The sequence below is a fragment of the Phaenicophaeus curvirostris genome, chromosome 6 (genome assembly GCF_032191515.1).
Source record: "Phaenicophaeus curvirostris isolate KB17595 chromosome 6, BPBGC_Pcur_1.0, whole genome shotgun sequence".
Lineage (NCBI taxonomy): Eukaryota > Metazoa > Chordata > Aves > Cuculiformes > Cuculidae > Phaenicophaeus > Phaenicophaeus curvirostris.
The window spans coordinates 60,723,191-60,736,868 of NC_091397.1; the positions used below are offsets into that span (position 1 = coordinate 60,723,191).

The following is a 13,678-nucleotide window of genomic DNA, read 5'->3' on the forward strand; positions in this document are numbered from 1 at the left end:
GTATCCGTATCTTCCAGTATTTGCATAGTGAAAGGGGAGTAGTCAGTGGCCCTTTCTATATGTCACTGGTTCGGCTGAGCAGTCATGGTAAATGTGTAAATAAAATGAAGGTATATGTTCTTGTGCTAGAAAGTTCTTATTTTTCAAAAGAATTGAGATTCATGGTATTTTTTTTAAGAAAAGCGACCAAAGTATCATGTTTGTCATCTTTATTTTAGTAAGGAATAGACTACAAAATACTACTTGAAATTCTACATTGACACCAAAACCACAGTAAATTTTCACACACAAATCATCAAATCAAAGACTTTATAATCCTGCGATCTTTTCCTATCATTAAACTATTAGACCAACTTTCTTTCATTTTTGCATAATGAACAGATGTGAGAAACTAGTAAATTTGTCTTCATTGAAATCAGTGCCGTTTCTAGTTAGGCTTCTTAGAAGAAAGTGACTTCACAAATATTAACCATCAACTAATTAAGACGTACTTAATTAAATGCAAATGGTACTCAGCAAAAGCAATTGAGACAAAGGCATGTGATTAGGGAATTAGCAACTGATTTAACACTTGGAGCTACCAGCTATGCACCTAAGCAATAAATATGAACGCAGAAACTTCACTTGATAAGAATAATATAAAGGAAAAATATACGATCTTGTCCCATTGTGTTTTCTGAAAAACTTCAGAGCCAATGAAGTAGAATATAATGCGAATATAAATTGTAGGTTAAAGTTGTTTTATGTTCAATAATTTGAGAGGCTAAAAATTATTAGAATGTTGAAAATTTGTCAAGCTCCCTCATGCAAAGAGATTTTTTGACAGCTGATCATTCAAGAATTAGAACAGAAAATAATTACATACAAGGTACCATAGTGTTGCTATTGTTTTCAAGGACACTGCCATTTTACTAACGTTGATGCTTACATTGACAGCCTTTGTCTTTGCAGCAGGTATGAATAAACACTGTCAAGATTTAATGAAGGCTGCTGGGATTAATAAAACATTTGAAGTTTCCTAATGTCTATCAAAGGATGTGTTATATACAGGTATTTAACTGATTCAAGAGCCAAAATTGGTCTGTCAGTCAGACACTGTTGCGTGTGCTACTTTTTTTTTTTCTCCAAATACTCTTACGATCATTGGGATAAGCGAAATCGTAAGTGATGAATTCCATGTAAATATTATTATTTCTATATATTATTTCTCTTTCTATAGCTTATTTGGTTAGGTTTTTCAGAGATTAACTTCTAAATGCTTCCTACTGAAAAATCTGTGTCAGCCTTTTCCAGTTTTGTATGCATTTTAATTAGACATATGTGCTATGAGAAAGACAGCTTTCCTTCGAGACTTCCTCTTGTATAACAAAAAAACCCCCACAACCAAGCAACAAAACAATTAGAATTGTTAAAAAAAAAAGAATCAGTGATGATATGAGACTGAATTTCCAATCTGCAGTTCTGATAAAATCAAAGTAAAATAAGGAAGCTTGAGGAAGAGAGATCACAAGTGCTTGATTATGTAAACCAGCAGAAGTAGAATCAAAGTATTATGGGCATCCACTTCTTCCTGTGCATAGTTCTTAATGTAGTTCCCTACCTGTACTGATCATTAAAAAAAAAAAAAATACACGCTACAGCTGCAGCATTGTTATTTGGAAGGCAAAGTTAATTTACTATGACAGTTCATAGTAGGCGGGCAGGACTTTTCCTTTTGTGGTGAACTTTGGGAACTGATACTTAGTAATTCAAAAGGAATGGAACAGCATTAGAAATTAAAATGATAGTTTATCCTGGTAATTGCTTACTATCTGATTATTAGCAGATATAAGATGTCCTAACACCTGAAAAGGGAATAATTTTGTGATAGTTTTGATAGGTTTACTATAAAGTGAAGAATTGCCCATTTTGAATTAGACTGATCAATGTATAGACAAGGTTAGTACTAATGCAAGTCTAAAATAGAGCTTCAAATTTGGAAAAGTTTGTATGTTTTCTCTTATTTCAGTGGCTTTCTTGAAGTTGTTTTTTAAATTTTCTTTAGAATAATGGCAGCTAAACTCATCAATGTTTTCTTCTATACTATCCCAGTCTGATTGTGTTTTTCTTATAACTTTGAGGCAATTACATTTTAGAATGGTATTTTCTTGCTTGATTTCTACCCTAAGCTATAATTAAGTGAAACATTTAGGCCCTTTAGAATTTTAAGAATTTTTTTTTTATAAAAGCACTTTCCCCTCTTATAGTCAAACTATCTTTGTATATCTACTGGAATAATGCAAAAATTGTAGAAATGTAACATATACAAACTTTTAGTGGAGAAACATATGGTTTAATAGCTTTGGATGTAAAGGGAGTTTGAAGTTCTTTCCATTTGAAAATCAGGAATAAGCATATACCACAGATCAATATGGGAGTATTCAACATGGCTTCGTCAAGGGGAAATCATGCTTGACCAAGCTGATAGCCTTCTTTGATGAAATAAATGGCTGGGGAGATGAGGGGAGATCTGTGGATGGGGTCTACACCTTGATTTCAGCAAGGCTTTTGACACTGCCTCCTGTGACAGCATCATAGGTAGCTTAGAAAGCGTGAATTAGATGAGTGGACAATGAGGTGGATTGAGAACTGGCTGGATGGCAGAGCTCAGAGGGTTGTCATTGGTGGCACAAAGCCTAGCTAGAATTCTGTGACCAGCACTGTTCCCCAGGGTCATTATTGGTCCAGTCTTGTTTAACATATTCATCAATGACCTGGATGAAGAGACAGTGTCTCCTCAGCAAGTGTGCTGATGACACAAAACTGAGGAGCGGCTGATACACTGGAAGGCTGTGCTGCCATTCAGTGAGGTTTGGACACGCTGGAAGTCTGGGCAGAGAGGAATCTGGTGAAGTTCAACATAGGCAAGTGCAGAGTCCTGAACCTAGGGAGGAATAACCCCATGCACCAGTGCAGCTTAGAGGTTGAACTGCTGGAAAGAACTCTGTGGAGAAGGGCCTGGGAGTCCTGGTGGACAACAAGTGGCAAAATACTGAGCCAGCAATGTTCCCTCGTGGCCAGGAAGACAAATGATATCATGGGGTGCGTCGAGAAGAGTGTGGATAGCAGGTTAAGGGAGTTTATCTTCCCTCTCTGCTCTGCCCTAGTGAGGCTCCATCCAGAGTACTGTGTTCAGTTCTGGGCTCCCCAGCTCGAGAAAGACAAGGAACCACTGGAGAGAGACCAGTGGAGGGCCATGAAGATGATGAGGGGACTGGAGCATCTCTCTTATGAAGAAAGGCTGAGAGGCCTGTTGAGGCTGGAAAAGAGAAGACTGAGAGAGAACCTTATCAATGCTTATAGATACCTAAAGAGCAGGTGTCAAGAGGATGCGACCAGCCCGTTTTCAGCGGTGCTCAGCAACAGGACAAGGGGCAACAGGTACAAACTGTAGCACAGGATGTTCTGTCTGAACATTAGGGCCAACTACTTTACTAGAGTACTAGAACAGGCTGCCCAGAGAGGTTGTGGTCTCTTGTGGGGATGTTCAAAAGCTGTCTGGACTTGTTCCTGTGCAGCCAGCCTTAGGTGAACCTAAGGGGGAGCAGAGCAGAGGGCAAGTAGATATTTTCCAGAGGTCCCTTCCATGCCCCGCCAACCTGTGTTTCTGTGAACTGGTTTTAATGAGTTTTGAATATAGACAGGCATATTTTGTTCTTGATGGTCAGTGTCCACACAGCAGCTTTGACTTCTCAGCCAGTTTGAGGAGGTCATTCAACAGCTGAGAGAGTCAGCATAAGGACATATGTAGGTCTTCATGTAGGAGGATTGCATATGGGAAAATGCATGGGAATTCAAGATAAAGGTCTCCTGGACTATTTTAACCTTTATAGCCCATACAGGAGGCAGTGCAGTACTTTCTTGTTGATTAATCATTTCTCTGCATGGTGGAGGGAGGGAGGAAGGAAACAATAAATGGCAACCAGTACAACTCATAGATTTTAACATTGTGTGATCTAACTACATTTTTTTCCTGCAGCCTCCATGCTTAGAGGCCAAACACTTCAAAAATTGAGCTCTGACATGCCTTACCAAGTATTTCAGGTGCCAAGCAGTTTTCAAATGCATGGCACATTGTATGTGTCATTTTCTGCTGTATTGTAAAGACAGGAAAACTGGTAAGGGAGGCATCAGTTGAGAAAGTAATGAAAAGCCAAGAAAACCATCAGCCAAGAAAATTGATACAGTCATATATGCACAACACAGTATATATCCTGTTATGTATAAGCAGTATATCAGGTCATGCAGTGCTTTGAACTGTCAGTCTTTTCCATCCTTTTGTATCTTGACATCATAGTTTTAAAGGTGCAGGATTAAAAAGACTTGAATGATCCACTGTAGTTTCCTATAGTCTGTTAATACTTCAAAGCAGACTATCCTACGTGGCTACCAGAAGCCACAAAAAGGAGATACAGGCATAACTGTTCTTTTTTCTTGAAGTTGCAGGTATACTAGTAAGTTTGAATGCAATCAGCTAAGCAGTACAGAGTCTTGAGGTCTGCAAATTTAGCGTTTAGGCTTAGTTGTTGTTACTAATTCTTCTATGAACTTTATAACTGCATGATTTGTTTTACCACGCTGTGGTATTCCTGTCCTGTAGTGATTATACAGGCATTTAAAAAAAAAATAAAAATCAGTTTTAATGTTCAAAGCAGTGTTTTGATTTGGTACCATTTATTGTGATTTTATTGACTGTTTTTTACTTAGTTTGTGTCAAGATATAGTTCAGCCTTTCAGAGACTGTGCCTAGATTCCAGGGATAGGACTGAGACTAAGTTCATTGCCTTATTGTGTAGGACCTCAGCAGCATTTTTATTTTATGCTGATTTCCTTTTCAGTTGTTCTCTATGCCTCATTGAATCTTAGAGTGATTTTCCTGTTCATTTTGAGGTTTTGAAAAATTTTTGCCCTCTGTTAAGCTCTTGCCTTTCCGTTTGCTACAGGTCAGAATTTGACAGCAATTTTTTACTGTGCACTGAAGCATCATATTAAAAGATGCACAGTAGCAAGAGGCTTTCCTTGCCATGTCTCTGGAGTGATATCAGCTCTGGGAAGGCTTTCTGTTGGAAAGATCTTAAAGCATTTTACAAGAAACTTAAGTATCAGACACATTTTACAGATGAGTAAACAAAACCACTAAAGTGTGACATGATTCAACCACATTAAAAACAAAATGTAGGTCTTCTGCAGTTTAGCCCAGCTTGTAGCAATAGACTAAATTTTCACTGATACTGTATCTGTTTTTTCACTGTAATAAAACAGGAATGGTAAAATGAATACAGTCTGATAGTTATTAACAGCTAGCCAATTCCTCCTGCATGCTGTTCACAAGCTGCCTTTCTTTTCTTTAATCTCTAGGCATTTGGGTTTGGGCTTTTTTGTTTGGTCGGTTCAAGAGGTTTTGTTTGTTTATTTGTTTTACAGCAATTAAGTAGTTCAGTAGTTCACTAGTGGCTCTGATGTCTGCACACATACTAGAAGGTTTTCACACTAAGAACTTGGCCACAAGGGATTTTTAAGGTAGTGACTCACTTTGATGATTGTCTAGCTGGATCCAACATAACAGTTCAAGGGAGAAATATGGATTTGAAAGGCTATCTCCTTGGTAGTCTTTACAGTTCATGCAAATCTGTTTAGAACTCAGAAAAGGTTTAAACAGTTTTTGACATTTTAAACCCTTGAAAAAAGAAAACCTCTTTTTCCTCCTGCCATCTCTACATGTAGTATTCCTTTAAATAAAATTTGGATAATTTTGCCCCAAATGTGCATATGCTGCATAAGAGAGAAATATCATTCAACTACATAGGCACTGGTTTTGAATATGGATTAGAGCTAGATTCCAGATTTTAATGAACAAATAAACTGATAAATGGTGAAGAGTTTCCCTGATGGTAATGTCATATACTCTGTTTTCATCTTTCTGTTTTTTACTTTTTGTTATCCTGTTGCTTAGAGTATAAATAAGTCAGGGCAGGGACCTTTGACTTGTGTTTTTAGACTTCTGACTTTGCCTCTTGTACAACGTAAGTATATAATAAATAAAGTAGAAAATAATATTAGACTGCACGTGACAAACTTTTTCAAACGGGACTTTTTCCAAGTAGCTTTAGTCTTTACATTGGCATTGTTCCAGCGTATGGTTGAGTGGATCCTGGTAGCTGGCTGCACTATGCAGCTTAAAGAGGAAGAAAACAAAGGTCAAGTTGTTCATAAAATCATTAGTGAAATGTCAGGAAGAATGTAGTCTAAATAAAAAATCTCCCTGAAGATAAGAAGTACCTATTATAAAACATTCCTTCTGACTGCATATCTATGCTGTTGAATTTGTCAAATAAAGATTGGACAGTTGACAAAATAAATGCTAATATGGAAGATATGTATTTTGGGAATATTTTCATTTTAAAAGCAAAGGATAAAATAAGGCTTTGTTTTGGGAAAGGGTGAAAGTGCTTTTTTATTTGTTTGACTATAAACTCATACTGAAACTTATTTAACACAATTTCTCATTGTGACCCCAAATTTAGCTTGAGTTCTAAGTTAATGTTTGATATAGTACCGTATGTTTACACTATGACATACTTTATTGTAATAGTACTATTTGTTGCAAACTGTGAAAGTGTCCAGCATTTTACCCCATTGAGTCTTACCTGACCATAGAACTATTTAACACTAAGGTTCACCCTTTTTCTAGATTTTTTCCCCAATTATTTGGAAAAGAATTTTCCAGTCTGCTCCTCCATCTTGTCAACCTGAACATATGCCATTCTGATGAAGCAGACAGGAATCTCTGCTCCATTGATTCTGGGATGTGATGACCTGTGTTGCAAGAGGAGAAGCAATTGATACACAGATTGAGTCTAATGAGGGAAGCAGAACTCTATGAAGCCTTTGGCAGGACTTAAATTTTTATTTTTAATATGGGAAAATACAGCTGTTGAGATGGACTTGGTCTCAGTGGTCTTAATAATTCATAGAGTCATAGAATAGTTAGGGTTGGAAGGGACCTTAAAGATCGTCTAATTCCAACCCCCCTGCCATGGGCAGGGACATCGCACTAAGGCAGGTTGACCAAGGCCCCACCCAACCTTGAACACCTCCAGGGGTGGGGCAGCCACAACTTCCCTGGGCAACCTGTTCCAGTGTCTCACCATTCTCATGGTGAAGAAATTCTTCCTAATGTCTAGTCTAAATCTGCCCCTCTGCACTCCTACCCATTGCCCCTAGTCCTATCACTACAAGCCTTTGTAAAATGTCCCTCTCCAGCTTTTGTATAGACTCCCTTCAGCTACTGGAAGGTCACTGTAAGGTCTCCTCAGTCTTCTTCAGGCTGAACAAGCCCAGCTGTCTCAGCCTGTCCTCGTATGGGAGGTGCTCCAGCAAGATGATTATGACTACTTCAGCCTATTTTAAAGCATGAACTGCAGGATTTCCTCTGCTTTGCAGAGCCAGGGAAGATTGATGTTTGCAATTCTGTTGTGCCTAAAGATTCTCTATGAATAAAATATTTGATACTGGTTAATGGGTCACAATATTGGATGGATGGCCCTCATGTTTTCATCTTTTTTCAAAGATTTTGATCATTAATAATCCTGGGATTCATGTCACTAGTACTAAAGAACCTCCTGTTTTCAGGAACTCAGTTTATCAGAGATTCTTATTTTGGAGGTTTTAAGACTCTGTAAACCTTGAGTGATAAAAATGTAATTTCTGTGTAGATTAGAGTTTGATTAATTTCATTATTATTCCATTAAGCAAAAAAAAAAAAAAAAAAAAGCCTAATTTTCGGCTTGTCAAAGCAGTGTTTATGGATCTTTGTTTTCATTTACAGCATTCCCATGGCTCACTGAATTAGCTTTTCAAAATCCAGGTGATGGTTATTAACACTGGCTGATGTTTTTCTCAAATTTTAGAGTATTTAATGATTATTTCCAACAATTTTTCTGTTGTATCAAGGTCTTACATTCACTTCAAATCTTGATGAGACACTATTTTAGTAACATTAGGTATTAAACGAGAAGGATTGATACGATGGATTGTAGCAAGTGCAATGCTATGGTCAGACCCCTTCGGTCCCATTGGGATTTCATATGCTTCAATAACATTTCAGTAGACAAATCATAATGAGACAGCAGTTGTTATGCCCTCATACAGCAAGGATCATAAAACACAAAAAGACATTCAGATGCTTTTAAAATGTTATTTATTTTTCAGAAAACTTTAAAACCCGCAAATCTCTCATGTTTGCGAATGAGACTGGCTCTTTCCGTGCCTTCATGGTATATGATTAACAGGGTCCCAGAAATACAGTACCTTGTAACTGGCATTATGCATTGGGCTACTGCTTAGTTTCTGGTTCTTTTTTGTTGGAAGTACTTTCTGTAATTAGTTTGTGTGATAACAAGGCAGTAACTCTAAGCACTGAACCCGAATCTTTCTCTCCTTTGTTAATTTTTTCCCTCATCTTCTACAAACTGAAGATTTTTCCTGAGGCTTTTGTCACTGCCAGTGAGACTTACTGATCTCTGAATATGTGGTCATTTTTTTAACAGATATTAACTGATTTGATCAGGAAATTATATGTCACCTTTGTGATCAGGGTGCTGTTCAGATTGATCTCAAACACGGTGCTCTCATGTTTTCGTTACTGAAAACAAAAGCAGCCCTGCTACTTAAACACTAACTAGTATTTCATTAAACAAGTTATGCCAGCCTAGATTTTTTTATTATAGTTAAACGTATATGTTGATGTGACAGAATACAAATTCATAGATCTTTTTTGTATTTCCATGACACAAACACTGATTTGTTACTGGCTTGGATAACAAAATAAGATCTTTTTAACTGAACAAGACACAATGACTACCGTTTACTGCAACTCTTTTCATATTTTGATTCATAGCTGCAGTTAAAGAATGAATTGTGAGTCATAAGACTGGCTGAGCTGGAAGTTAGCATACTTTTCCCCTTCTCTCGCAAACATGAATTAAGACTAATATTAATACACATGCATTTCCAGTTTTTCATAAGAATATTAATATACTCTGTTGTTTGCATTAGGATTTCCTATGGAATCAAATATGTAGTAAAAAAATGAAAGCCTAAAGACCACCCAGGCTCAGCAGACTATAAATTTAAACTAAGTTAAAGCATGTTCTAGAATCAAGGTAGAGGAAACAAGTAATTTTAATAAAAAAAATCTATTTGCCTTGTTTATATAGAGAACAGAATCTAATTTGTTTGTATGCCCATCTGGACTAGATTACTCATTTTAAATTAATTTAACATATGATAGACTACTACTAGCCTTTTCTTTCCCAGGAGAAGAGGTTGACAGACAGCTGTGTAGAGATGCAATCTACCCAATCCCAGTTGTCTGCGAAGCTCCATGCCCAAAGGATTGTGTGCTCAGCATGTGGTCTGCATGGTCCTCCTGCTCACACACCTGCTCCGGCAAAACCACAGAAGGGAAGCAGATGCGTGCCCGCTCCATTCTGGCATATGCAGGTGAAGGTAAGGCCACATACTCTCACAGACTCTTGTTTGATTGTGAATTCTCAACTGTCTTTGCAATGTCGAAGTAATTTCTTATCAACAGAAACAAATTATTAGGTGGGATTGTGTTTTTTAAATATAGAAAAAAGTATGTAAATGCTTATCCTACATATTTATGGGCCCTAAAGCTGTTTTCAAGAGGAGAGTTTATTTTGCTTATTTCAGTTAATGTTACTGTTTTCTTATTATTCAAGGTAATGTGACTGTTTTGATTTTAAATATATGGTTTTCTCATTTTCTGTTAAAATTAAACGAGGCAAATTATTTATTCTATGCAGACATCTGTGGACGATATTTATAGTGGATTGTTAGTAAATAATTGAAGTCCAATTTGGAAGGATATATGTATGAGTGCTGAAAAGATGAGATTCTTAATGGGCTAAAATGTTAACAAATGGCTTTTGTAGCTTCTTACCTCTAATTGGTAACTAATGTTACACCATTAGCATTTTTATTCATAGTAAGACTTTAGTTTTACACTGCAAATCCTTACTGATGTGAATGGTTTCCATTCATGGAAATGGTCCTTCTGCAGCATCTGCTGCAAGCGCGAAGAGAAGACTGGTGGAATATAAAGGAGAAGAAGAAAAAAGTTTTAGATATAGCTTCATGTCTATTTTTTGATGATTTTCCATGTTTCCTGTAACTAGTTTAGTTTGGTTTGTTCTTAAGTATTTTGTGGGGTAATAGAGAAAATGTACTACGTATGTAACATGGTTCTAAAACAGCCATGTCTGCACTTGCAGCCCAGATGGCCAACCATGTCCTGGGCTGCATCAAAAGCAGCGTGGCCAGCAGGTCAAGGGAAGTGATTCTGCCCCTCTGTTCCTCTCTTGTGAGACTTCATCCTGGAGTAGTGTGTCCAGTTCTGGAATCCTCAATGTAAGAAGTATATGGAGCTCTTGGAACAGCTCCAGAGGAGGGCTACAGAGATGATCAAAGGGCTGGAGCACCTTCCATGTGAGGACAGGCTGAGAGAGTTGGGCTTTTTCAGCCTGGAGAAAAAAAGGCTCAGAGGAGATATTTTAGGGACCTTCAGTACCTGAAAGGGGTCTACAAGAGAGCTGAGAAATGGAAAAATAAATGGGCAGGCTTCATTGTATACAAAACCACTTCTCTGTTTGCCAACGCAGTTAACTTCATTGCTAACAGTATACTGTGTATTTTGCAGAATTTGAAAAATTATTTTAAAAAAAAAAATGTAGCAGAGCAGGCAGTTCCAGCTTTTTCCCTGAAAGGGACCTTTTCTAGAAGTGTAAGAGGCACTCAGAACTATAGTTATTTTAGCAGATGATTCAAATATTAAATAACTTAGATGGATCTATGTAGCAGAGTAGAAATGCTCTTAAAATAAGAAAAAAAAATTGGATTTACGTTATCCCTTTTTTAATAGTGTGTCAAATGGCCTCATTTTGAAGAAGAAACAGAGCCATATTTTCATGTGATAATTCAAATAAACATATATTCACGTGTTTCTCGCTTTTCCATGTAGGTCAAGATAACAGATTTTTGATACGCTCATGCAGTTTTACTGGAGATAGAAATTTATCATCCTGACAAGCATGCCACAGAACTGAATACTTGAATTACTCCAGAAAATTATTCAAATTCCTTAAATTCTTTTCATAAGCTACTCATTTTATTCTGGCTTTGATACTTAAATCAACTTAGGATAATTTACAAGGCTGCAAGCACAACAAAACAGTTAAGCATAGCCTGGATTTTAGGAATGTGAATTTTATTTATGTCTGTTGTGCAATGATCAGAATCAGCATTGAATGATCACAAAGATTGACAGGTCTCAAACCACACAGGCAGTCGTGAAAAGATCCCTAAACTATTGCAGAGAAAGCCTACTCACTACTGATATGTTGTAGTGCTTCAGCTTTGCTCGAACCTTGGCCTCTTTACCATGATTCCAAGATGAGGTTATTCTGTGCTTTTTTTAAGAATACGAGCTGATATGTCCACCTAGCTTACAGCAATTCACTCACATCTTGGTCAGGTATCTTCAACACTGTGCTCCTCTGCACTCTGTACGAACTCCAGAAAATAAAAAGATATAAATAATTAAAATAACCTTCCAAGGCTTAGCACATCATTACAACTCTAGCTGGAAGGTACTTTTCACCTTTGCTTGTATTATATTCAAAAAGTTCTTTTTTTTTTATGCTTCACTGAAATTAGAATTATTGACATCTTTCTGCTCATGTGTCTTTTATGCCTTTTAATCATTCGCTGTGTGACAAATAACTGACTTTTCACCTGCAGAATTACATGACAGAGATCAGCTGTGTTCTCAAAACATAGAACACTGACTGTATAGTTGGTGCTGGGAGGTCATTCTGTGTTCTAGGGGCACAGAAGATATTCAAGTATCTGAAAGTCTGTATTCTCCTGATATAAAAAAGAAGCTCTACATGAATCTTTATGGGAAAACACACAGTTCTCAGTTCTATTCTGAGGTTATAAAAAATGCACTTTATTGTTGAGGAAAACTCTGTTGGTATGAAAGACAGAGCAGGTTAGGTAAGCCACTACACGGTAATTCCCATATAATATAACCATGCTGTTTGAGAGTTTTTATTCAGAACATGAGACAAAGATGTTGTACATGAATATATATGATTCCTGTGATATCAGGATTGGACATTAATTAATGAAATCAAAGGACCATAGAATATTTGGATTAACAGGGGCCTTTAAAAGTAACCTAGTCCCACTTCCTCCACAGTGAGCAGAGACATCTTCAACTAGATCAGGTTACTCAGAGCTCTGTCCAACCTGACCTTGAATGTTTCTGGTAATGGGGCATCCATCACTTGACTGGGTAACCTGCCGCAGTGTTTCAGCACACCCACAGTCAAAATTTCTCTTATATCTAGTCTAAATCTATCCTCTTTCAGCTTAAAATCATTACTTCTCATCCTATCACAACAGCTCGTGCTAAAAAGTCTGTCTCCATCTTTCTTATAAGCCCCCTTTTAAGTACTGAAAAGCTGCAATAAGGTCTACCCAGAGCCTTCTCTTCTCCAGGCTGAACAATCCCTGCTCTCTCAGCCTTTCTTCATTGGAGAGGTATTACATCCTATAGCGTGCTAGGACCTGGGGGTGTTGGTTGACAGCGACTGAACATGAGCTACCAGTGGCCCATGTGGCCAAGAAGGCCAATGGCATCTTGGCTTGAATCAGACACAGCGTGGCCAGCAGGTCCAGGGAGCTTATTCTCCCTCTGTACTCGGCACTGGTGAGACCGCTCCTCGAATCCTGTGTTCAGTTCTGGGCCCCTCACCACAAGAAGGATGTTGAGGCTCTGGAGCGAGTCCAGAGAAGAGCAACAAAGCTGGTGAGGGGGCTGGAGAACAGGCCTTATGAGGAGCGGCTGAGAGAGCTGGGGTTGTTTAGCCTGGAGAAGAGGAGGCTGAGAGGGAGACCTCATTGCTCTCTACAACTCCCTGAAAGGAGGTTGTGGAGAGGAGGGAGCTGGGCTTTTCTCCCAAGTGACGGGGGACAGGACGAGAGGGAATGGCCTCAGGCTGCGCCAGGAGAGGTTCAGGCTTGACATCAGAAAAAAATTCTTTACAGAAAGGGCTATGAAGCACTGGAACAGGCTGCCCAGGGAGGTGGTCGAGTCACCATCCCTGGAGGTATTTAAAAGATGGGTGAATGAGGTGCTGAGGGACATGGTTTAGTGTTTGATAGGAATGGTTGGACTCAATGATCCTAGAGGTCTTTTCCAGCCTAGTGGTTTTATGATTCTATTACCAACCTATGAATAAGGCTAAACTTGGCTTCTAAGATGACTTAAGGAGTCCAGGTTTATCACTGTGAGGCCTTGATCACGTGAATCCTCCTGCTAATCATGTAGAATTCAATCTACAAGCCTGGGAAGATCAAAGCATCGTAGGTATTACATACATAAGGAATATTATAATTCTTCAAAGTGTCTCAACTGCTTAATTCTTATTCATTGGAGTACGTAAACTTGAACAACCCATTGAAATGTTTGAGGGGCTGTAAATACATATGAAATAGTTTCTTTCATCTGGATCTCGGAGTTTTATCAAAGTATTGTCTGTGATTTTTC

At 38.0% G+C, this 13,678-nt stretch overlaps 1 protein-coding gene across 1 annotated transcript in view; it reads left to right on the plus strand.

The window, feature by feature from the left end:
* THSD7A (thrombospondin type 1 domain containing 7A) overlaps positions 1-13,678 on the plus strand; it is a 181,662-nt gene that overhangs the window by 94,592 nt on the left and 73,392 nt on the right. The window contains exon 8 of the mRNA XM_069860390.1: positions 9,358-9,549. Coding sequence (XP_069716491.1) covers positions 9,358-9,549 — 192 coding nt within the window. The remainder of the gene's footprint in view (positions 1-9,357; positions 9,550-13,678) is intronic.